Consider the following 25,593-nt stretch of genomic DNA (forward strand, 5'->3'; position numbering starts at 1 on the left):
AATTTATTCTTTCATAAGATCCTTCTCCTGACAATAACAAACACAACGAAAAAAAAAAATTAGTGAAATCGGTCCAGCCGTTCACGCGTGATGCGATGACCAAGGGAAATAGAGATTCATTTATATATATAATATATATATAGATTACCCAACGTGCAAAACAATCTTGAATAAGTGACGAATTGGTAAATAACTATTATTACCATAGTAGTTTCGGCGCAATAAATGGAAAGAAAACTAAGTACAAAATTAGCGCTAATGTATTTAATTTGCGAATAATTTCATTGTTAACATGGACAGGCAGCCGTCAGTCAGTTTGCGGAAACTAATGCCGGCCAGCAATACGTATAATGCCTTAAATATGTTGGGCGTGGTGGATGTGGTGATGAGGAGTTGAATGGTGGACGATGGCGTTAAACCTAAAAGAAAAAGATTAAATGTCATTTTCATTACAGAATAATATGCTATTTTTAATACCTTTTATTTTTTTATTATAATAATAATAATATCAGCCCTGTATTATATACTTGCCCACTGCTGAGCACGGGCTTCCTCTATTACTGAGAGGGATTAGGCCTTAGTCCACCACGCTGGCCTAGTGCGGATTGGTAGACTTCACACACCTTCGAAATTCCTATAGAGAACTTCTCAGATGTGCAGGTTTCCTCACGATGTTTTCCTTCACCGTTAAAGCGAACGATAAATTCACAAAGAATACACACATGATTTTTTAGAAAAGTCAGAGGTGTGTGCCCTTGGGATTTGAACCTGCGGACATTCGTCTCGGCAGTGCGTTCCACACCCAACTAGGCTATCGCCGCTTTCGCTATTTTTTTATTAAACATTTTTAATGATTTTATTTTAAATTTTTTATTACGTCAGAGGTTGGCCGGAGTGATTGTAATTTTTAAAATTGGTATCGGGTGTAAGTCCAGTTTTAGATATGAAGTTGTATTTACAGCTATAGATTATATACTAATTCAGTTTTTAATGGAATTAAAAAATGAAAAAAAATCTTGTGGGAAATGAACCCAATTCCTCTTAGTCTACAGTTTACGGGCTGTCTTACAAAAGACAACATAAAAGGTATATAATATATATAAGTAAATATCACAATTATTTATAGTTCCATACCCAGTATGATCATCGGCCTTGTATTCCACCTTCCTGAAGCTACCATCGGGCTCCACCAGCTCATACCCTCCTTTCACGATGTCTCCATGCCTCAGCTCATGTTGAGCCTTAACATCACCAGTATGATGATCGTGGACTGAATAAGCGAATTTGTACTCTGGGAATGCCTGAAAATAAAATCTATTTTAGTTTAAAGCAAGTGACGCAGAACTAATTAGGCAGTGAAAAACTATTATGTAGCCAATAAAAAAGTTCAAAGTTTATTTAGAAGGAATGTCTGTTCATAAAAAATCTATAGTTTTTGTTTTAGTTTTTGTGATCTAATTTATTTAAATAGAAGTAATGAATGTAGTTTGTACCAATATAAATGTGGTAGGTATTTTTAAATATATTTTTTTCTTAACTTGAAGGTAATTTATGAAAATAGTTTTCTTGCGCAACATAGGCTGAGTTTGTTAGCTGAGACTAAGAGATGTTGCGTGGTTTCACTTCACAATAAAAGTTATAATCCGAAGAATCATAAATATATAATATTTCGGAAGGCTAACAGGCTACAATTAAATAACGAGGATGAATAAAGACAATTATTTACATAACATAAATAATTATCGTGTAATCCGATAATACGAATACGATACGACCTTTCGGAACATTGATGGGTACCGTCGAGAAACTCAATCTGACGTTCGAAAGGAAAAATAGAAATAAATACGAAAAGTATTTGCGGATTTTTGTATAAGCTATTTTAATTATGTAAAACAAATATGCGAGGAGAAAATTTGGTAAAATCACCACATTTTTTTATTTTAAATAGCAACCACAATTATAATGAACTAGAAAATTGCATTCAAAAATTTAAAATTAGATTTATTATGAAAAGGTTCCATCCAATTCTTATTGCGCGTGGATTATACCACTTTGTTTTATGATATCAAACATTAACAAATAATTTAACGTAGTATAAGCTGCGACGTATCCTTATCGAGACTACCAGAAGATTATATTATAATTAGAAGTAATCGATATTGCAGCCTATAGAGGACATACTTACATAATGATCGTGATGAATCGGTACGTGATGCACTAAGGGCACGTGATGATGGATCGGAATCGGCACCGGGTGATGTATCGCAACCGGGTGAGCTGGCCCGTCATGCTTCTCGATCTCCTGATGAGACACAGCGGGGTGGTGATGGTGATGATGATGATGATGAAACGGGAAGAGCGCGTGGCAAGCAGATATCGCCGCGAAAACTATCAACACCTGTGAAAAGTATTATATTAAAATTAAGTGTAACTGATTTAATTTGATACGGATCTAATAGAACCATTAAGACTCAATTGAAACAGAATAGTAATAATGGACAATAGTATTCAGAGAATACTAGAACAATTACATGTAACTAAAATACAAAATTCTATTCACGAATTCAGTCGAGTATTGACAGTACTTAAGTATATTTTTCAATAAACCTTTATTAATACAAAATTAAATCACCGCACTTTCTCATTGATGGTTAAAAAACTTACTTTTGCGAACATTTTGTCCAGTGACGTGAAAAATTATGTTTCAAAGGTGTCTACAACAATAATGCACGTAGTTAGCTCCGGTTCATTAGTTTATATAGAGGTTTTAATTGTGGGAATTATTAGAGCAAAAATCCATTGATTAGAGTTACTTAGAGTTTGCCAATCGCCCTATCGTAATGTCGGTATGCAGTTTGTTGTGTGTCTAATTAGTACTCATTAGATCATATTGGTGGTATTTGGCTGTCAGCTTCTTTATCTTTAACAGTTGTTGGTGGAACATGCGATTATATCAAAAAACCAAGCGTAAATCCGTCTGCTAAACATTCTTGCGTTATACGTTATTTGCATTGCTTTGAAATTATTAAAATAACTTACAACCATCGAATAATATGTCAGCATAATACAATACCGTCAAAACTTTGGCTCAAAATAAATGTTGCCAGGTCGCGTTTGTACGAAAGTAATAATATTGTTGCTGTACATCAATCGAATTGAGTTGCAATTTTAGTTATACATCTAGGTACACGTTTATTACACCAATGTTGCGTCTATTTATGCCGTCGTGGTACACAGCATTAGATCGATGACGTGCTCGTCTTGTTGAAAATTTCGTCTGTTATTCAGTTATATGTAATTTAAAAACAGAGACATTTTATCTGCGCATATGTTAAGGAATTGAATACAAAAATCATTAAGCGCCAGTTTAGAGCTGATTGCTTAAGATAATATAATTTTGTGGCATTGCATTATGTGAGAGAACGCTCAGTCACACAAAAACCACTACAATGAGACCTGTGTATGTTTATGTTACGCTGAATATGTTGAGAAATAAGTGTGGAAGCTAAGGCGCGGTTCTAGAGCACTTACTTTTATTGCCATTGTTTAGGTTCAATTCTGTGGTAATGTTTGTGCTGAGTTGGAATGATTGTAGCCATTTATAGCAATTAATCTTAGGTATAATAACTCTGCGGTTTAAACTGAACTGAATATAACAATTTCATGAGATAATAATATGTTTTTTCTTTATAAGAATAAAGTGTATCAACATATTTGGTAAATTCATGATTTTTTATTAGATTTTTTTTCTGTATGGTAGAACTTTTTTTGGGAGCATGGGATTCGAGTTAAAATTAAGATTTCTATTATCTTTTCTTGAGATTTTATTTGGAGTTTTTGGCGTGAATTATATCAATATCACTCCACAATGATATTTCGTAAGTACAATTTTCTTTCATATATATCATAAGTTTTTTTTTACTGCCTCGGTGGCGTATTTGTACTGCATGTGCGGTACGACAGCGCTTTGAGGTCCTGGGTTCGAATCCCGGGTCGGGCAAACTGATATTTGGGTTTTCCTGCTCAGTATCAGCCCGGAGTCAGGAATTTGTGCCCGATATGGCGATAGGCTCGCCCCCTATCACGGAACACACTTGGCGAAAAGTGGGTGCCTTGATTGCGCCTTTGCTTACTCCTTCGGGGATAAATGCGTGATATTGTGTGTGTTTGTATTTTTTTTCGGAACGACTAAATGTTGTCGCTGTTATAAACATGTCATGTGTAATTATTCCTATGACGTAGATATCTTAATTCACGGTAAAAAATCTTGTTTTTTTTCAGACCTATACTTGCAGGGCTTACCTTTTATAATTGTTTTACTGCAGTCTATCGTATCCTTTATTAAAGAAAAAGATTATCCATTTACAAACAGAGCCAAAAGCTTAATTTCATTGCATTCAGTGTCGTGATTAATATAAAGGAAGTAGATAAATTCTCTTTCTGAATCGATATCATATTTGAACAAAGCATGCAATTGATTTTCTGGGTTTATTGAAGTTAGAGTATAATTCAGTCGTGACTTATAATACAAACAAAAAGTAGAATACACAAATGCAGTCTTACGTGTAACAAAACTAGTTATTCTGAGTTACGATTGTGATTATTTGTTACCATTCCCGTAAGAAACATGCTTAATAGACCGTGACAATAACAATAAAGTTATCATAAAATCAGAATTGTGCGTGAATTTAAATGTTTTATGATTAGTAATTAAATACCTTTGTAAATGGCTGTCAATTCGGTAATGAATAGGAGCAAATAGTTATATTAGTACCCTGTTTTGTATCTTAACATTTATTCAATGTATTTTAAGGTCTTGTATGACAAAAAGCTTTTTAATTTTATTTGCTTTTTAAGAAAAAAGTAATTATTTTTACGTATTTTTATATCAAATGGTTCGTGTTGAGGCTATTGTCTACAGTTTTTTTTTAAGTTTGATTATTTCTATTTAACTTTAAATTCATTTTACTGATAAAGCAAGATTCAGAATTACATATATGTCACCGTTTAAAAAATATCTGTTTTCCCTGTAGTTTATGAGCATAATACGCTGGATCGGAAAGTAAATGTCATTTGAATATGCTACATTGATGGCTGTAGTAGTGAATTGATATGCTTAGTATATAGGTATTACTTTTTATTTAAAAAATTCGGACTATTTTAAATAAATTATTATTATTGCTGTTTTGTATCTCAAAGGTGAGGCCTAGGTCCAGGTATCGTAACGTGGCGCTTGCTAATGAGTTTTTCGAAACTCTACCAACGCTCGGGAAGGAAAGACATGGTGACACTAGCATGTCATTAGATTATAATTTTACTACCATTACTGCTGTAAAGAAAATTGCGTGACCCGAATTGAATATTACTTATTCCTTTGATATTATCAGCACGAAAGTTCAAAAATCAGTTTTGCAAGCGGCTCCTACTTTTACTTGACAGTTACAACAGGCCGTTTTGAATTCTGTTTAATCATACAGAATATAGATAGCGGCGATAGCCTAGTTGGGTGTTGAACGGACTGCCGAGACAAATGTCCGAAGATTCAAATTCCAAGGGCACACACCTTTGACTTTTCATGTGTGTATTCTTTGTGAATTACCACTTACTTTTACGGTGAAGGAAAATATCGTGAGGCAACCTGCATACCTAAGAGTTATTTATGAGAATTTAGAGGGTGTGTGAAGTATATTAATCCGCACTAGGCCAGCGTGGTGGACTAAGGTTTAATCCCTCTCAGTAGTAGAGGAGGCCCGTGCGCAGCAGTGAGACAGTACATAATACAGGGCTGGTAATTGGTATTATTATCTATGATATATTTATATACATTAGCAGTCTGGAATGTCTGGAATATGTGGAATAACAATGTATGTGTACCATTATATTAAGTTAAAAAAACAAATATGAATCAAGAACTAACTTATAGGAAAATACACATAATTATACACGTGTTAAATAAAAGATATATAAAGCAAGGTGAATTAAAGACGCGTGGAATTTATTACTTAAAATAAGTGGGCGTTGTTTTTTTCGTCAGCGATTATTTGTGAATAAACGACTTGCTTGCACAATGCCAACAAAGACCAGAGCTCTGTGAGCTACTTATGTACATAATAAGTATTACATTTAAAATAGTTTTGAGGTCAATGTCTAATGGTTAAATTAAACTATATTGTTTTACAGAGTATACACGAGAATATAATTATGTTGGTGGAAGTTGGCGTCTCTAGTTTTAGTGTTGGTTGAGGAATAGCATAGATCTAAAAAAAGAATATTTTCTTGTATCACGAAATATTTATATGTCAAAATTTAAGCAATAAAATTGAGTTTTTTGCCGCGTGAAAGCAAATTTAATTAGAAAAAAGAAATAAAAATCTGAAAGCCTGTTAATTTTAGATAAGAGTTCTAATTAAAAGTTTAATAACCGTTTAGAATGTAATAAAAAAACAATTATTATAACCACATTCCCGCAGTTTTTATGACAAAAATTACTTAGTGGGTCAATTAGGTAAATAAAGACTAAATACGTATACTAATAACAATTAAGCGAATAATTTACATGTAAATCGGCTAACGTTTATTACGATTTATTTGCGCGGAACACAAGTAAGTAAACAACATTGGTAGAGTATTACATGCCACACCCTTATCAAGATATTTTTTAGGTAGGCGTAAATCAAGCTTTGGAATAGTTTGCCTGTGAGCGTATTCCCTCCTTCCTATAATCCTGTGTCCTTTAGTTGTAGCGTGAGGAAGCATGGTATTAGGCTGGAATGATTTGTCGAATGACATTGCCATTCGGCTATCACCAGCTGCTGCCATTAGATATTTTATCTGAAAATCATCACGCCTACCACTAGGCCCACTGTAGTTACTTTACCGAGCCAGAACGAAAAACAAACACCTAATAGCGCATTTTTTTATAGCGATAAAACATCAAAGACCGATTATAATTAGGTGTTAATTCCTGTAATATTTCATTGCCGGTAAAAATCAATTATCGAAGTAAACTGCGGTGCGATATAAACTGACGACAAATATTTACGATACGTAATAATCGCGTGAGACATTAACGCTACCATTACAAAGATTTATTCATTGACCGTTCCACGCAGTTTGCTTTCCATCATAACAATCCATTTTACCTTGTGTTTGTCTACGTAACCTGTGCTTTATGGTACAATTGGTAAAAGGAGCGCATATTTTAAATTCTAGGCTATGTCGGCTTTGATTATTAATTTAAATTTGAGAAATGATTTATGTTCTTGCATAGTAATTAAGTAATTATGAAATTAAAGATTTAACGACGGCAGATTATATAAGATACCTTTTAGTCCTAGAGCGTGCTTGTATAAATGGATCTAAATATAGCATCATTATTATTGTAACCAAAATATCTTAGTCATAAAGTAAGAGCATGGAAAATCGAACATAATGTACGCGGATTTGGTTCAAGTTCGGTAAATGGCGATGACAGTGAAGACGGATGTGGCGGCGCGGCGTGCGGCGGCGCGACGAATTGCGCCCGCGACTGTGCATAATGACTAATTATAAAACATCGGACAACTTCTATTACAAATCTAACACATCCACGTGTTTATTAGAATTGCATACGCAAAGGGCTACTGGTGGTAGGTCTCTCATATGTGAGAATCCGCCTAGGTAGGTACCATCGTAATGTCTATTTCTGCCGCCAAGCAACAGTGTGTAGTCACTATTGTGTTCCGGTTTGGCTACTGGACATAATAAGACTTAACATGTAATGTCTAAGAATTGCGAGCGTAGCGGAATACCAAATAATATTTCATTATTCAAGGTGTTAGATGGTGTTTCTACTGTTTATGGGTGGTCGTATCGCTTACCATCAGGCGAACGGCAAGCTCGTCTTGTCATTTAATGCAATAAAAAAGTGTCCCTACCTTGTTCCTAGCCCTATTTCTATAGGACTTTATTTTTGAAACGTATTCAAATCTTTTATAGCGTATTAAAATCTTCACAGAACATATTGTGTAACAAATATTATTGCAGACATATAAAATAAAGACAAAAGACGCGTCGGAATATGTAATATTAACGTTATTTTAGATATTAATAGACTGCTCTATGCAATTTCTAGAGTACTTATGTACACATTCGTTAGTCCGTGTCTATTTTTGTGTAATTTTAAATGAAAACGAGACTTGAATGTATTATTTAAACAGTAATATGTAAACTATGTCAATACGGCATTCAAGTTTACAAAGACCTATTGAGCTACGCCAGTACGTTATGTAAAATGGGCGACGCAATCAGCTCTAGTTCTTGATCTCTTAAGTTCACGATTATCCAACAGTAGTTTATATCCTAACGCTCCTAGACTTCCCCTTGCGATGTGGGGCATTAGGCCGATGTTACGCAGTGCGCCATCTATTTATATCATAAGGAATTTATTGTGTGTAATTTTTATTTACTATGTGTTACTTTGGAACCTTTGCATTGTATTTATACATTGATATGAAATCGCGTATCAGAAGTTTATTAAGTATTTTTATGTGAAATGATGTTAAGTAAATACATACATTTTTAGTTGTATCTAAACATATTGTCCAATACTTGCCGTGAGGGCGTTTTGGTCTAAATATTACATGGTACTTATAATATATTTAAAGGACAAACAATACATATTATATATTTTTTTGTTGGGATTTAGCAGCAGCAATAACCTTGCTGGTTGTGGAACGGACTGCCGAGACGAATGTCCGCAGGTTCAAATCCCAAGGGCATACACCTCTGACTTTTCTAAAAATTATGTGTGTATTCTTTGTGAATTATCGCTTGCTTTAACGGTGAATGAAAACATCGCGAGGAAACCTGCATACCTGAAAAATTCTCTATTAGGAATTTTCGAGGGTGTGTGAAGTCTACCAACCCGCACTAGGCCAGCGTGGTGGACTAAGGCCTAATCCCTCTCAGTAGTAGAGGAGGCCCGTGCCCAACAGTGGGATAGTATACATTACCGGGCTGATATTATATTTTTATTATTTTTGTCGGGATTTAGTTTTACAAATCACAACCATGTCGCGTTACGTCAAAGAACACATATTTTAAAGTTATCTTTTAATATATTTATATATTATATAATGCGACACAATTTGTAATTTGCATACATATACAAATTACTTTTCTGTTTTTTTTTTTTGTATTATAATTAACATATTTATATTTTTTCGAGTTTGTACTCCGGTGTATGTGTGATATAATTATTTCGCAATACACTATTATTATTACATAAAATATAATGATATAAGTAATAATATAATATATAATAACAATGAAATGAAAACGTTAACCTAATTTTTATAGATTCAAATGATTTTAAAACTGTTAATGGCAACAATCTTATTTCCATTATTTAAGTGCCTAATTATATTATTCGTCTTTTAATAAACTGGGCATAAAAATTTGCACCCTATTTATGTCTGTCAAGACCAATTAACACACCTATTATTCAAATTTATGGTTTCTGAGCTTTATGATTTGATGTTGTTTGGGATACAAAGAGGTCAGCAATGCGGCATCACGCAGGTAATCACAGCTTTCTTAGTGCAACAAGATGCCCCGGGGCCGTATTGTATGTGCCGAAGAAGGTCGTCAAGGGTGTTGGTAGCTATGTATGTGTAGGCTATGTATAGTATTAGAGACGTGGATGTATGGTATTAGAATATATAGTATTAGGAACTCGGACTCTAATGCTTGCTTGGATGATGCTATACTCCCGAATGTCCATATTGGGCCGTAAGACTGGCGAAACCAACAAAACCGCTCATCCCTGGGTTGTGTAAGCGAGAACGCGGTTTTATCCGCAGTTTAACAGTTATTTTTGCTTATTACATTTTAAAACTTCTATATGGCTCTAAATATACGATAGTGTCGGGGTTGAGCTATGTAAAAATAAATAAAATAAAAATAAAAAAGCCTTTTATTTCTTGCTAAAAAAAAGTTACAATTAAAAATATTAATTATAATTACAATTTTATCAGAAAATAAACATCACAGGAATTCATTATTTATTGTGTTATATAATCATTTTATGTGTATATAATTATTATTATTTTATTTTTGTTGAACTGCAATTCATTGTATTTAAATTTGTGTAAGTAGTATTGCAAGAACCCCTCTCAGTCGGAGGTAAAGGCCTCCTCCAGAGACGACCAACGTCCTCTATCATTTGCTATTTGCATCCAAGAACCTCCAGCTATTCTTACTATGTCGTCTACCCAGCGTGCCAAAGGTCTTCCTCTATTTCTTTTCCTAATGGGCCTGGCCACGACGTCGTTTTCGTAGTCCAACGTTTGTCGTTTAATCTAGCTATGTGTCCAGCCCATCGCCATTTTAGTTTTTGTGAATGGTTGAGTGCATCGATAACTTTAGTTTTGTGTCTTATATGTGTATGACGTATTTTATGAACTTTCCGTATTTTTAGAATACTTCTTTCCATGCTTCTTTGGCAAGATCTAATCTTATTTTTTTACTCGACTAGTGAACTTCCATGTTTGGCAGGCATAAGTTAATGAAGGGAGTAGACACGTATTCATTACCTTTGTTTTAGTTCTTAATGGGATGTCGCTCTTTAGTATTTCTTTTAGGCTCCAAAACTTATTCCATGTAATTTTTACTCTTCTATCTACTTCGTTCTCGTTGTTTTGTCCGTCGAATGAAATCTGTTTTCCCAGATATACATAAGAGTTCACATATGATAGAGGTGTATTTTTTAAACATATTGGTGTTTTGATGGAGTTTGTCATGATGTTAGTCTTGCTCAAGTTAATCTCTAAACCAACTTTACTGCTTTCTTCTTGTAAAGAGTTTATCATTAATTGTAGTTGTTTTGTATCCTCCGCTAACAGGACGATGTCGTCTGCAAACCTCAAATGATTTAAATATTTTCCGTTGATGTTAATTCCGACTTCGTTCCAATTAAGCTTAGCGAATATAGATTCTAACACTGCTATAAATATGGTAGGTGATAGGGGATCCCCTTGTCGAACGCCTCGTTTTATTTGTATGGGTTGAGCTATGTATGCGGTCATAATTAAAAAATATATAAGTATAGATAAAATAAAAAATAAATAAACGCTAATAACGAGGTAAATCACTATCGATATGAATGAACTGAAATCGAAACCAATCCCATAGCACGAAACAATGACTGCGGCACGATTCGATTGTGTAAGGTAAGCCTCGTTCACACTGTAAGTTATAAATTATTTCACGACTGCATTAGCATTGAAATGTTGCTGTTTTGTAAGTTATTTATCCGACATCAAATTGTATTTTTATGGTAATGAGAATATTATAATTATTTTATATTTGTAATATAGTTCATAAATAACTACTGTAATGCTGTAATGCTTCGTGTTGAGTGTTGGGGTGTCAATTAGAACACGGGGTTCGGAACACAACCATATATTGTACGTATAAATCAACATAAAACGGGCAATTACAATTAAATTATCCATACGACATAGGCGCGCGCGCGTGTCCCGTTCTCGAGTGTTGTCGCCGGACGCTAGCGGCGGGGAGTGCGGTGACGGAGGGGACGGTACGGGAACGAGGCATAGTGCATACGCTCGGTTCGGACAGTGCTATAAGCCGGGTTTAGATGTACGTAACTTACGTTCGCGTTACAACCTCCCCCCTCTGACCTGGAAAAAGCGCCCTCGCTCCAAGGTCAGTATTTTCTCGGCCTACCGCGCTTCCGTTTCTCGTTCATCGGCGGCTGAATGTCTCCTACGTATGGGGTCAACTGGGATACGTGGTACCTACCTAACACTTCACCACTGCTTATCCGCTCTAACACGTAGGTTGTCGGACTCGCTATATTCTTAACGCGATAAGGTCCGTCTCGCCGGGGTATGAACTTCGGAGTCTGCCCACGTAACGCGTCGTTGCTCCCTTGAGTCTTGAGTAAAACATAATCCCCTGGGGCGTACTCAGGTGCGGGGCGTCGGCCTTCATCCGCATGACGCTTCTGGCTTGCTTGTGCTTTTTCGTGGACCTCCCTCGCTTCGTACAACACCGTTGATAAGTGGCGTAGGTAAGGCGTGAGGCTGGTCACAGCGTTGTCGTTTTCGACGATGTGGCGCATGTCGGTGATAACGTCAGCAGGTGCGCGCATCTCACGTCCAAAAGTGAGGAATCCTGGTGAGTGACCCGTACTACATGTCACAGCCGAGTTCATGGCAAAGCGTATTGCGGAGAGATGTACGTCCCAATTCCGATGATCCTTGCCAACTAAAATGGCGAGTTGCGGTTTTAAGTCACGGTTTTTCTCTCTACCGGGTTAGCTTGTGGGTGATACTTAGGTGTAAGAGACTGACTTATGCCAAACGAATGACATACTTGCTGCATAGTCTCGCTAATGAATTGTACCCCATTGTCGCTTATGACTCGCCTAGGTACTCCGTATCGTAGAAACACTTCCTCTACAAGAAACTTGGCGCACTCTGTACTCGTCGCCTTCTCCAACGCGAATAACTCTATCCATCGCGAGCATGTGTCTTCTACAATAAGGATCCATTTCTTCCCGTTAGGCGTCGCTGGTAATGGTCCGAAGAGGTCAACAGCAACAACCTCAAAGCGTCGGTTAGGAGCTGGAGTTTGCAGCAGCCCAGCCGGTTTCCGATTATCGGCCTTGTACCTCTGGCATTCGACGCACTTCTTGATATGCGTGGCGATACTTTGCCTCATTCCAGGCCAATAGTACTTAGCCCTTATCCTAGCCAGTGTTCGTTCGACTCCAAAATGTCCAGCTGTAGGAGCGTCATGGTAATCGGCTAATATTTTGGCACGCTCATGTTCAGGTACTACCAAACACGCGGTATCCTCGTCGCTATCGTCAGAAGCGTAACGGTATAATATGCCGTCGGATATAATAAATCCCCGGTCTGACCATACCCTCCCCCTAAACGGATCGTGGGTGGATTCAAGATCTTCGATGATCTCACGCACTTCGAGGTCTTTAACCTGGTTCTCCCGAACCTCCTTGGGATCCCTGGACGGCAAATCCACTTCGGCATAGCGGATGTCACAATCAGCTTCATCGTCGCAAGGTGGCCGTGAAAGAGTGTCGGCTATGGCATTCGCCTTACCAGGAGTATACTCTATTCGTAGATTGTAAGCCTGTAACGTCAGGGCCCATCTTGCCAAGCGACCGCTCGGTGACTTGACGGTCATAAGCCAACGCAATGGTTGGTGGTCACTCTTTATCAATACTTCCGAACCTTCGATGTATCCGCGAAATTTTGTCACGGCCCAAACAACAGCTAACGCCTCTCTCTCCGTGGTGTTATAGTTTTTTTCGGCGCTATTTAATAGACGACTCGCATATTCCACGGGGCGCTCGTCGGTGCCCTCTCCTTGCATAAGCACAGCTCCGAGGCAGTATCCGCTACTGTCTGTCCTCAGGGTGAATGGCTTAGATTCGTCGGCTTGACGGAGGATCGGGGCGGAGACAAGAAGTTGCTTAATGTGGTCAAAGGCTTCTTGCTGTATAGGCAACCATGTCCACTTACTGTCCTTTTTGAGAAGGTTTGTCATGGGTCTGGCCACTTCAGCGTAATTGGGGATGAATCGACGGAACCAACTTGACGTCTGTAAAAACGTCTTTAGTTGCTTGACGTTTTTGGGCGGCGGCATAGTTGAGATTGCTGCCGTTTTGTCCGAGTCGGCTTTAATTCCTCCCGGGACAATCACGTGGCCTAGGAATTTAACTGATTCGCGAGCGAAACAACTCTTCTCTCGATTTATCCGAAGGTTAAAAGTCTCGAGCCTATCGAATACCGCATTCAGATCCTGGATGTGCTGCGGGAAGGACTCGGAAAGGATGATCACGTCATCTAAATAAGTCAGAAGACACGTGTTGGACAATTCCTTACTGGCTTTGAATCGATCCATAAGCCTTTGGAAGGTTGATCCTGAATTGCGCAGACCCATCGGCATGCGCTTAAACCTGAATGTGCCCAATGGGGTCACAAAGGCAGTCTTATCTCGGTCTTCGGGTTCCACGGCTATTTGATAATAGCCAGAGCGCAGGTCACACGTAGTCATATAGCTCGTGTTTTTAGCCGCGTGTAACACGTCTTCTATTCGCGGAAGCGGGTAACGGTCGGGTTCCGTCACGGCGTTTAATTTTCTATAGTCGACGCATAGTCGAACTCCACCATCTTTCTTCGTCACCAGTACGACATTTGCGGCCCACGGGGATTCGCACTCCTCTATAATATCGCCATCCAAAAGTTTCTGCAACTCTCGTTCTAAGAGCTCTCTCTTGCTTGGTGCCATCCGGTAAGGGGGTGAGGCGATCGGTTCTTGCCGCGTGTCGACTTTTATGCGGTGCAAAGCATAGTCCGTCGGAGACCCTTGTTTCGCAAATCTATCGGCTCTGTTTATAAGAAGCTCGTTTAATCGGGTTCTCTGATCCTCGGTCAGGCTGGTACCCTCGTCTTCTCTCAACATAAGTTTCGACACATCCATCTTCATCAACGTCGGTTCATCGCAAGCGGGTAATTCGTGATGGGTAGCAAATGGATATCGACGTCGTGTGCAATCGCTAAAACTCCACTTATTATGTGGTAAATCCAACAGAATCTTGGCCTTCCTTATAAAATCTCTTCCCAATAGGGTACGCGTCTCCGCCTCGGGGAGCACTACAAAAGTTGTAGGTACGTCGCGGCCCATCAAGGTAACAATAGTGTTATATTCGTGCACGGTACGAATTTGTTGTGAACCGTCGGCAAGGCTAAACGTAAGTAATATGCGCTTGAATTCGACACCTGCATTAACAAAGATTCGATGCAACATAGGACCTGCGATCGAATGCGTGGCTCCCGTATCTAACATCGCGATTCCTTGACGGCCGGCAATGAGAACCGGGACTAAAGGTTGCGCGTCTTTCAACTCGTTTACGTGTACACTCTGGAATTCCGAATTATTACCACTTTGCACATTTTTACACTTAGTGCATTTTGAACGTACTACGCCCAGTTGACCACACCCGTAGCAGTGCAACTGTGTTTTTACGTCTGAACGGCTATACTTAATTTTCCGACACTCGTCGACGGTGTGTCCAAACAATTTACAATAACTACACCTAGGTCGCGAGCGTTTGTAATCGTTACATTTACTAAAATCGGTGCCAATATTACCGGGAACGGTTACTGGAGGGTTAATTAAGGTACCCGTGACCTTTGAAGGGTTAACACTCACGAGCGCGGGACCGACACTCCGGCTTACAACACTATTCGAACCAATGCCATGCGAGGTTGTAGGAAGGTCTGGGGTACATGGCGAGGATTCCTGGACGTTGGAATTGGAAGGATAAGCACTTACCTCCGCCAGCGACTCTTCGACTAACCTGGCCTTAGCGACAAGCTGCTCGAGCCCGTTCACGTCGTCGCGTGACACTCTTTTGCGTATTTTCCTACTTAACAGTCCATACACTATATCTACACACATTTGTTGTGGCACTTCGTATGGCAGTTTTGCCAATAACGCACGCACTTTTGATATAAACGCGTCGGCACGTTCGTTTTGTTGCTCACTCGCGAAAATGTCTCTAAAAATTTTATGCGCGGGTCGCGGCACACCGAACGATCCTCGAAGTCGTCGCAGGGCATCCTCCCACGATGACACGGACGCCTTAACTCCTTGCCACCATATAGCGGCCTCGCCCGTCAGCAGTATCGGCAGACCCTTGACCGCATGTTCATCACTCACGTTAGTGCATTCTTTGTACACCACAATCGCATCTATGAATGCTTCAAGAACATCCGCATTTTTCGTCGACCCGTCGAAGCGCGCCGTGCACTTCGCGAAATTTCCGTTCGCGGCGTGTGAGTCCGGCGGAGGGGTCAGTGTATTCGGTGTCTGAAACTGGTCTCTGTTCGAGAACAGCTCCTGCATAAGCTGTCGATTCGCTTCTGCTTGACTGCGCGTGATGCCGGCGACAAGCGCTTGCAGCATACTCTCAGTAATTGTCATTACCGGTTCATTACTTTGCTGCTCATCATCTGTGTCAACCGCTGAGGAGTCGTCCTGTTTCCCGTGTCGTTTAGGCGGCATAATATCCGTTGCCGGGGCTCGCTTAACGACGAAAACTTGAAGTCGAAAAATGGACTCGCCCGAATTTACAAAATGGTTGTGCCCGCAAGTTGGGCGTCACTGTAATGCTGTAATGCTTCGTGTTGAGTGTTGGGGTGTCAATTAGAACACGGGGTTCGGAACACAACCATATATTGTACGTATAAATCAACATAAAACGGGCAATTACAATTAAATTATCCATACGACATAGGCGCGCGCGCGTGTCCCGTTCTCGAGTGTTGTCGCCGGACGCTAGCGGCGGGGAGTGCGGTGACGGAGGGGACGGTACGGGAACGAGGCATAGTGCATACGCTCGGTTCGGACAGTGCTATAAGCCGGGTTTAGATGTACGTAACTTACGTTCGCGTTACACTACGTAATTAAAACGAGTAACTAAATTTTACCTTATTATTCCCGTAAGTTTCGGAAGCGGTGCATCTTTATTTGATTATTTCTATCTTACGATGTCATGGGATGCGAAATTATCGGAATATCCTGGAAAAATCCAGTAGAACAATGTACGTCTGTTCCTTGAAATTTATAAAAAAAGTTGATTGAACTGACTTGAGCACCGTCATTAGGAGCTCATCTATTTATTTTGCAGTCTATACACGCCAATTCTAACTGGAAAAACGAGGGCTTCTAGAAGAGTTTCAATAGATAAAGAATTTTATTATACATATGCTATATGCTACTACGTTAAATAATAAAAGTAATACATTAGGTTTATTTATCACAAGGTAGTACACGCGAGCACCTCCGGGATAAAAGGTAGTCTATATATAAATTGAGGACATGGTATATGTATGTGCCAAATTTCATCCAAAGCCGTTTAACTCTTCTGAGTTTACATCTAGCAAACATTCAAATATTTTTAGAAACTTTCCCATTAATAATACCATTAGGAAGTAATATAAAATTATTTTCGAATAGCCAGCCAATTAGCGATTACTTGTAAATAAAAAAAGAAAGTACTTGCATTGTGGACACGGCCGAATGCACGCGTAACGTCGTACAGATCATTATCTCACGAGACCAAGGTCGGCTGTCCGAGTGGGCCGAACGATTTTATCAAAATCACATCAAATCAGATTCGGTTATAGTTTTTAATATGTACAAAAACTTATTGCTCTCGTGACTACCTCTGTTTCAGGCGTGAGTTTTGATTATAAAAAATATATTTTGTTTATTTCCGTAATTATTTTGATTACAGGTCTTAGTCCATGATAATTGATAGAATATACTTTAAAACGTTACGATATGGATGGAAAACACAGTTTTTAAGAGACAGAGACAGATTTATTTTTATGTATGTCCGCGTTTGTTTTCAGCTAAAAATCATAATAGAAAAATTAACATCGTTTCTAACCCTTTTTTTTTAAATTAATTTGCAGTCGTTAATTCTCGAACATTGTATTTAACATAGTTATTGATTCTAAGACCACGACTTAATTGATTACAAGATATACAGACGCAGTTCATAATCTATTTTCGGTACAGAGCTTTCGAAAGCTTTTTTTAAAAAAATATATATTGCTGTCTTACATCCTATGATCGTGTATAAGGGGATTAATTACAGTAAGGAAGACGATAAAGCATTATTTGATTCATAAATAGATGTTCACACTGTTGTAATACTCTTTGTTTGTTTCAATGAGAGACGGATGTGAATTTATAACTTTAGGTATATTATTTATATGAAATAATTGATTTATATTTATATTTTATACAAACACGTGCATGGTCAAAACTATTTGTACATTATAATAATTGTTTCATTATTATATGCATTAATGAGATTTTAACACCACGGATACCGGACCTTTCTTTATTTATTTTGTGCAATACATTACTCAAGTCACTCAACTAGATTTAGGTGTATAATTACACTAAGTGTGTAAGCAGTGTCCTTACGTTAGAAAGGTGACTGATCACCAATGTATTAGTGCAATGTCGAAATATTTCTTTATTACGCATTTTATTCGTCAAATTGTTACAAATTGTTGCTTACGATGTACACATAATGGGAATTGAGTTTACAGGATCTATAAATTGGTTGTCATTTGCGTTGATTGCTTTTAAATTGATGTTGTTTATTCACGAAAATGCCCTCACCAGAAAGGATTCATGAACATTGACATACGGCGATGCAATTAGACTTGGTAACCGTTATATGAATGATATATGTATAAAATTTAAAACCTATAGATAACAAGCTTACGCCTTTTTACATCAGAATGGTAGGCAGAGGTGCAACTAAGGCACCCACTTAATCTAAATACTCAATTATTTGGCTACACAGGACAACGATAAGTGGACCAGGGCAATCGCTAAATGATACCCGATGGACGGTCACAGAGAGAGGCAGACCACAAGTCCGATGGTCAGAAGATATCGCGAGGTGTGCTGACAAGTGGAAGAGGCTCACACAGAACGAGAATGAGTGGCGAGATAGAGAGACCTATATCCATTAGTGGATGGATTGGCTAGTTTGATTGATTGATGAATGAAATGCAGTATTTTCTTTGTGAAGACCAATGAAGGCATTGTTTTTTTAAACATATTTCATGGTCCAAGCTGGGCCTCGCATATTAAGTGATTACTATTGTATATTCGTACGATAGTCGATCGCAAGTTTTTCTAGATCTAGGTAGAAGCGGTTTGTAGTAAGAATTTTGCAACACGTTACTTACACGTGTTCTGTAATTATCGCCAAATGAACGGAAGGTATTTTCTGGCTCTCCGATAGCACGCGAGTGTGCGTGTCAGAGAAACACATTTGTTTTGAGATAATGCTTTGAATTCAAGGGCGTGTTCAGAATAAATCATGTGTGTATAATGGATTTGATGGTTGAATGTTCATATACTTTTTATTGGATGGCCATGTTAAAACGTTATATGTATGGATATAATAAATTATTGGTTTTGAAATTTATTTGATTTTGCAAGCAATCTTAGAGTTTGAAGATAAGTTGTAACCAGTACAACTGCCTGCATCTATAAATATTTTGAATCTCCATTATAGGTTTTCTTTGTGTAAAATTTTATATGATAAGCCTGGGTAGTTAGACAATTCTTTATAGGATAAATTAAAGAAATAGATACCATTCAGCAGCTGAGTATTTATTTACACGTGAGTATAAAATTCATCATTATGTACACATAAATATAACATTCATCAGTCATCCGTCATCATATCATGCAAAAGTTCGCTAGTTTTTAGTAATGGAGACCATGATGTCCATGTGCCAGGGGGGCGACGGCGTAATGCGCCAGGGGAGCGGCGTGGGCCAGAGGAGCTGCGTGGGCCAGGGGAGCCGCGTGCACCACGGGGGCGGCGTGGACAACGGGGGCGGCGTGCACGACCGGCGCGGGGGCTGGGTGGTAACCGGCGGTCTTGTGGACGACGGCGTTGAAACTGAAAATCGAAAATAATTATTAATAATTATCACCAACATATAAACCCAATGATTTTATTCAAATAATTTTAATAAAATTATTTACCCATGGTGGTCATCAGCGGTGTAGTCTACTTTGCGGACGGAACCGTCGGGCTCAACGAGGGAGTATGATCCATGGACAGCACCACCATCGCGGCTCTCGTGCTGGGTCTTGTGGTCGCCAGTGTGGGGGTCAGCTACTGAGTACGCGTAGTCGTATTTGGGATGAGCCTGAAACACAAAGACGATGTGTCTAAGCCACTCGCTATCCTAAATAAATTATTCCAGTAATTCAGTATAGGTGAGGTACTCACGTAAGCTGCATGGCCATGGGCAAGAGCGACGGGCGCGGCGTGGACAACGGGAGCGGCGTGGACGATGGGGGCGGCGTGAACTACGGGAGCGGCGTGCACCAGGGGAGCGGCGTAGTGTGCCGCGGCATAGTGCGCCGGCGCGTCGTGGCGCACGATGCTCTGTGAGGAGACGGCGGCGGCGTGGTGTGCCGGCAGCAGACCGGCGTTGGCGGCGGCCAGGACGGCGCTCAGGGCGAACACCTACGAACACATCGGTGTCAGTACCACTCATCATTTATTAAATTTATATAATAAATTTGTAGACTTACTTTGGTGAACATTTTGCACTAGTAATCAGAGCAGGTGACTGATACTATTATCGGCCTGGAGTGTGACTTTTATATGAAAAGCAAAACTAAGCCGCAGGAGTGTGTGGTGGGGCGTGCGGTCACTTCAGTTCCGTAACTTTGACACCGCGAGGTCGCTGGCTACGCGTATACCGCGTTCGTAAATTACGGACAATCGGCCTCCCGCCCGCCGCAGCCGGACCGCCCAGCGCTTGTTCCCTGTATTGTACCACTTATCTCTAATAATATCGATATTGCGCGAATGATCGCGATAATAAATGTAATTTTTACATATTAACAAATTGATAGATTAATCAGTAGACCGTGATTTATTATTGCGTTGCGATGAAAGAACGTTGTTGCTAATACGATCTTATTGATCCCTTAGGGCATATATTTATTGTTAAGATAAAGTTTTTTTTTATTAATCAAGGTTTGTGTGCCAGTAAGTAACAAAGCTTTTAGATTAGTGTAAACGAGTGGCCGAGCAGCGGTTCTCTCTACTTCGTTCTATTTATTTCCAGATTCGTTTCACACATCACTTTCAGCTACATTAGATATTATAAAGTAATAACATGCGGGATTATTTACTCATTATGGTTTTTGTCTATTATTGCAATACATTCAGTGTACTTAACGTAGGATCAATTTCACTAAATGTTACACGTCATGAAACAACCCGATTTTTGGTGCATTTAGTACGAAGATACGGCTTTTAAGGAATAAAACACAAAAAAAAAGAAAATAAAACCAACCCTTTAATCGCATGTTTTATTGGCTTAAATATACGAAGCTCTACCTTGTATTTGTGTATTAGAAAGATTATATTATGTTGGATGACAGGTGCGGCTCTGCTGAATTTGTTACTTATATTTATAACAGAATAGAAGGCGGCGGGCTCAGCGGTAAAAATTGGATTTTTATATTATAAAAAGCATTTTTCAATCTATGAAGTAGTGACCTTAAAAAGATTATAAATTATATTTATAATGATCCAGCAAAATACAAAACAGAAAACCAAGCTCTTGAAAATTTTACGTAACGAAATGATTTATTTTACGTATTTAGTGAAGGAATGAATTAACGGATTATTTGTTACACTTGAACAAGAAATAAAAAAATTAACCATCGAAAGTGACGTCACGAATCCAATATTTATAAACTGTTATTATATGATGCGTGTTTCACGAGAACGACTAAAACGTGTTGTATACGATTTCACGCAGAATTAACAAAATAATGTATGTGCACACTGCAAAAGAAAATATACTTACTGCTGGTATATATATATGTCTTAATATACTTTAATTCATGTGCCCTATGTCCAAATCCAGTAAACACTCTAACCTTTAATCTAAGCGCAAAGTCTATTTGGGATAACTCGTTAGTATACATAATTAGGCCCCGTCTTCGTATTAGCAACACAGTTTGCGTTTTACTTGCGTAAGTATGTAGATTAGATGCGTAAGAATAATTAATCAAATTGAATATGTTCGATCAAAATGTACGAAAAAAGGATCATAATTGAGGTAATGTTACGTCGTTATTACACAAAAAACGTCATCTCATATGTCTCAATTTGTGTTACATCATAGTCCTGGTTTATCGATTTAGGCGCCCCCTATGACGAGCCGTTGAGATTTGCGACGTGTCATCTAGTAACTGATGCCTAGTATGCTAATTCTCATGACATTAATCTGTGTGGCCGGAACCTTTCATAATAATGTTTCTAAATATCCGCTATAAAGGATATTGTCGAAGTTGTTCGGTTGAGACATACAAAGGAAACGAATGCGCGCGGTTTTTAATTCAACGGGTCGTTTAATATTAGATTAGACACATTTTAATGCGGCGTCAATATCGGTGGTGCTGTAGGTACTTGAGTTCATTGCGCCACGCCATATCAAATGCACTATGATTTAAACCACACAGCGGTTAACTAGCATAACTACGATATTATTGGGCGGTATTTAATTTCCCAGAGCATGTCAGTAACGCGATCATAGGAATTTGATATCATAATTAGAATTTCTTAACGCGTTCAATAGGGCCACAGTATGGTAAAGCGAATGCGTCTGCGCTGAGTAAATAGATAAGAAATGCCGTTTATAACTCGCAGAAAGCAATTGGTGTTCTGGATTGCTTATTTAGTTAGCTTTGTGGGTTATGGTTATTAACCGAGTACCTAATTGTGGGTGGTATATTATCTGACGCGGAAACGTGGTAGGTATTGACAGTCGACAAATATGCAGTAAAAAGGACGACTGAGTTAACATGTTCTAAAACCTACCTCGTTACTTACAGTATTTTATATAAAAATAGCTTGAATTTTATTTAAAATTAAACATCGCTTTTTGCGTCACAAGACCTCATCAAAAGTAATTAATATACAATATATGTTAAATTATATAATCACGTAGAATTTACGCAATGGAATGGAAACGTAATTTTTAACCTTCCACAACAAAGTAAACTAAACATACATTTCTGTAATAATTTAATATTCAAAACAATTGAAAGGGCCTCACGATTGTTGCGCGTAACAGATTTAATTGTTAGTTAAACAAGTTAAGTAAAAGGCCTATGGTACGGTCTTTCGTGCCGCAAAGGTCCGCATTCAGTGGGTGTATGTGGTCGTGAGCCGATATTTCAATCGTCACGGAAGCTGGATAGGTTTTGACGTAATTACGTCCAAGGCTACACGCTAGCACACAAATGATAGAGAATACGAAGTTCAGAGGTTAGTCACCCAAAAATTGCCTGGCCGTGACTCGGAAACAGCTATTAATAATAATCAAAGTCTTTTGTCAGCATTGTGAGCAGAAATACATTGTTCCCAAAGTAATGTGTAGTCTAATTATAGGTTGTTGAAAGAAATAATTTATTGCTTTGCGAATTTGACCCACATCATTCCGAATGTTAATGCTATTAGCAAAAAAATATTTCGGCTCTATATTGGAGACTGTTTATTTTAAGTTTACGATACTTATCACACGAGCTTAGAAGATCGTTTTATACTTTGACTGTGAGGTCTAATAATTAGTGATTATGTGCTTAGAGTGGCGATAGCCTAGTTGGGTGAGTAACAAAAATCCGTAAGTTCAAATCTCAAGGGCAACAAACCTTTAACTTTTCTAAAATGATGTGTGTATTCTTTGTGAATTATCGTTTGCTTTAATGGTGAAGAAAAACATGACGAAACACTTGAAAAGCTCTCTATAGGGATTTTGAGATAAGAACTAATCACTCTCTAATAGTAGAGGCCTGTGCCCAGAAGTGGGACAGTATGTAATATAGGGCTGATATTATATTATATGTGCTTAGGTATTTTTAGTATAGAACTATAGTATAAACTCTGATACGACGAAATTATCTAATTAATAAAGATAGCTTTAAAATATGTGAAATTTTGTTCAGATCGACAGTGTTGAAGGAATTTGTAAGCTGTTTATTGTATGCTAATGAAACAGAGTAAATTTACATGTTTAACAATGATTTACGATTCGTAGCTGAGATAAGGAAATACTTTACCTTTGTTGGTAATTGATTAATTTTGGATTTCATTCATAAGGCATTGTTAGAACCTTGTATGATTTTAAGAAACACGAAGCAATATTTGGTACTGATTTATATGATTATAATAACATGAAGAACCTTATTACTATTGTTATAAGATTGTTTCATAGTTTTTATCGCATTAGCGGATAAATTATTAGCAGCAAAGCATTGTTATAGTAACTTATTCTCTTAATACATATCAGAGTACATTAGCCACTATAAAATAATAAATTATAAGTAATTGCACTTATTACTTCCTAATTCATTTGACTTTTAAATAATTGCTAGTTGTGTTGAATTACTATAATTTAATTTAAGTGGCCTTTATGTAATATTAAATATTGGAAGGTCCTTGATTCGCCGCTGGACGCCTTGATAACGTTTTTGGGGTAGTAGTGCACGACAGCCAGAGGAATGTACGGCACAATTATTTATATCAGGTTTATAAATAGGGTGGGGTAGTTTTAATTCTAGTTTTAACAAAGGCATTTAGTGAAAACAAGTTTTAACTAGGGAAAATGCGGTATAATGGGAACGGATTTTAAATGTAACATATCCAACTAGATTACAACTCTTGGCGATAAACCCGCATATAGACTTGAATTCAAACGTCAAGTTCAGTAATTTGGAAGGTGGCTGTTGTAATACACTGGTGCACTTTTGCTTTGAATGACGAGACGAGCTTGCTGTTCGCCTGATGGTAAGCAATACAACCGCCCATAAATAGTAGAAACACCATCCACCACCTTCAATTACAAAGTATTGTTTGGGATTCCACTGCGCTCGCCATCCTGAGACATGAGATGTTTATACACAAACAAGGCGTTATAAAAAAGCCCTGTATTATATACTGTATGGCACACGCCACCTTTACTACTAGCAGTGTTAAGTGTGTAATTCATTACGCTGGCCTAGTGTGAGTTGCGAGCTGGTATCCCTCTATATATATTTAGCCGATCACATCACGAGAGCGTCATCTGTATGATGTCCATCATTAGGGCAAGGTGTAATATGCCTGAACAGAAACGTGCGAAGAACATGAACATGAACATTGTATTCAAAATCTTCTATTAGCACGCAATTATCATTTTTAATATATTAAAAAATATAAACACTCTCCGTACCTAATTATTAAATTAAGTATGAGAACGTTATACAAAGTGAATGTTATGCGCGTAATTACTAAACGTCGATTAAAACTCGTTGCTTGTGACACCACTGGTTGGTCAACTAGTAAGCTATCTACTGGGCGTTAGTACTTAAGAAACTACATCTGTAATATCCCTTTGGCTGTGCTTTGGCTGCATCGAACTCATACCAATTCGTCATTATGTGCCAAAGAGCATTAATTTTGCACTATGGAACGTTGACAAACCCTATGTCATTAAGAATTTGCACTTTGAGTATTTCAATAATTTCTTATGCTGCTCCACCATTAACTTAAGTGATATTTACTGTACTGTACAGTTTGCCAATAGTAAATTTAAATTAATGTATCCCAAAAACTAGGTTCTTTTAAACTTATTTATTTTTTAATGTAAAAGGTTGACTGGCAGAACAGACTGCTCAAGTAATATGGAAATGATATTATAATATTATGCCTATAGACTAACCGCCTCTTTATCAGATGTTCAGAACGGGAGAATAGTAAAAGTTACACCTTGTTCTTATTAATAATCACTAACTGTTTTAACCTTGCGTATTCAATCCCTTAAAATTTTTAAAACCAATTTCATACTATGGAATATTTCTGTTTTCATTTACAACAGAATCCCAAAACGAACGAATTGTTGGCTGTTTGGTTTGACATTTGAGTCTAACAACAAACTGCATGGT

At 38.0% G+C, this 25,593-nt stretch overlaps 2 protein-coding genes across 2 annotated transcripts; both read right to left on the reverse strand.

The window, feature by feature from the left end:
* Positions 1–259: 259 nt before the first annotated feature.
* Positions 260–2,765, reverse strand: LOC115452255 (cuticle protein 8). Its single transcript, XM_037443549.1, has 4 exons — positions 2,665–2,765; positions 2,186–2,398; positions 1,135–1,301; positions 260–419 (listed from the first exon to the last, which is right to left on the reverse strand). The coding sequence occupies exons 1-4, from the start codon at positions 2,674–2,676 to the stop codon at positions 356–358; spliced, it is 456 nt and encodes a 151-aa protein (XP_037299446.1). The 5' UTR covers positions 2,677–2,765; the 3' UTR covers positions 260–355.
* Positions 2,766–19,221: 16,456 nt separating this feature from the next.
* LOC115452252 (cuticle protein 7) lies at positions 19,222–20,290 on the reverse strand. Its single transcript, XM_030180718.1, has 4 exons — positions 20,182–20,290; positions 19,874–20,113; positions 19,624–19,790; positions 19,222–19,537 (listed from the first exon to the last, which is right to left on the reverse strand). The coding sequence occupies exons 1-4, from the start codon at positions 20,191–20,193 to the stop codon at positions 19,339–19,341; spliced, it is 618 nt and encodes a 205-aa protein (XP_030036578.1). The 5' UTR covers positions 20,194–20,290; the 3' UTR covers positions 19,222–19,338.
* Positions 20,291–25,593: the final 5,303 nt, after the last annotated feature.

Source organism: Manduca sexta, chromosome 26 (genome assembly GCF_014839805.1).
Source record: "Manduca sexta isolate Smith_Timp_Sample1 chromosome 26, JHU_Msex_v1.0, whole genome shotgun sequence".
Classification (NCBI taxonomy): domain Eukaryota; kingdom Metazoa; phylum Arthropoda; class Insecta; order Lepidoptera; family Sphingidae; genus Manduca; species Manduca sexta.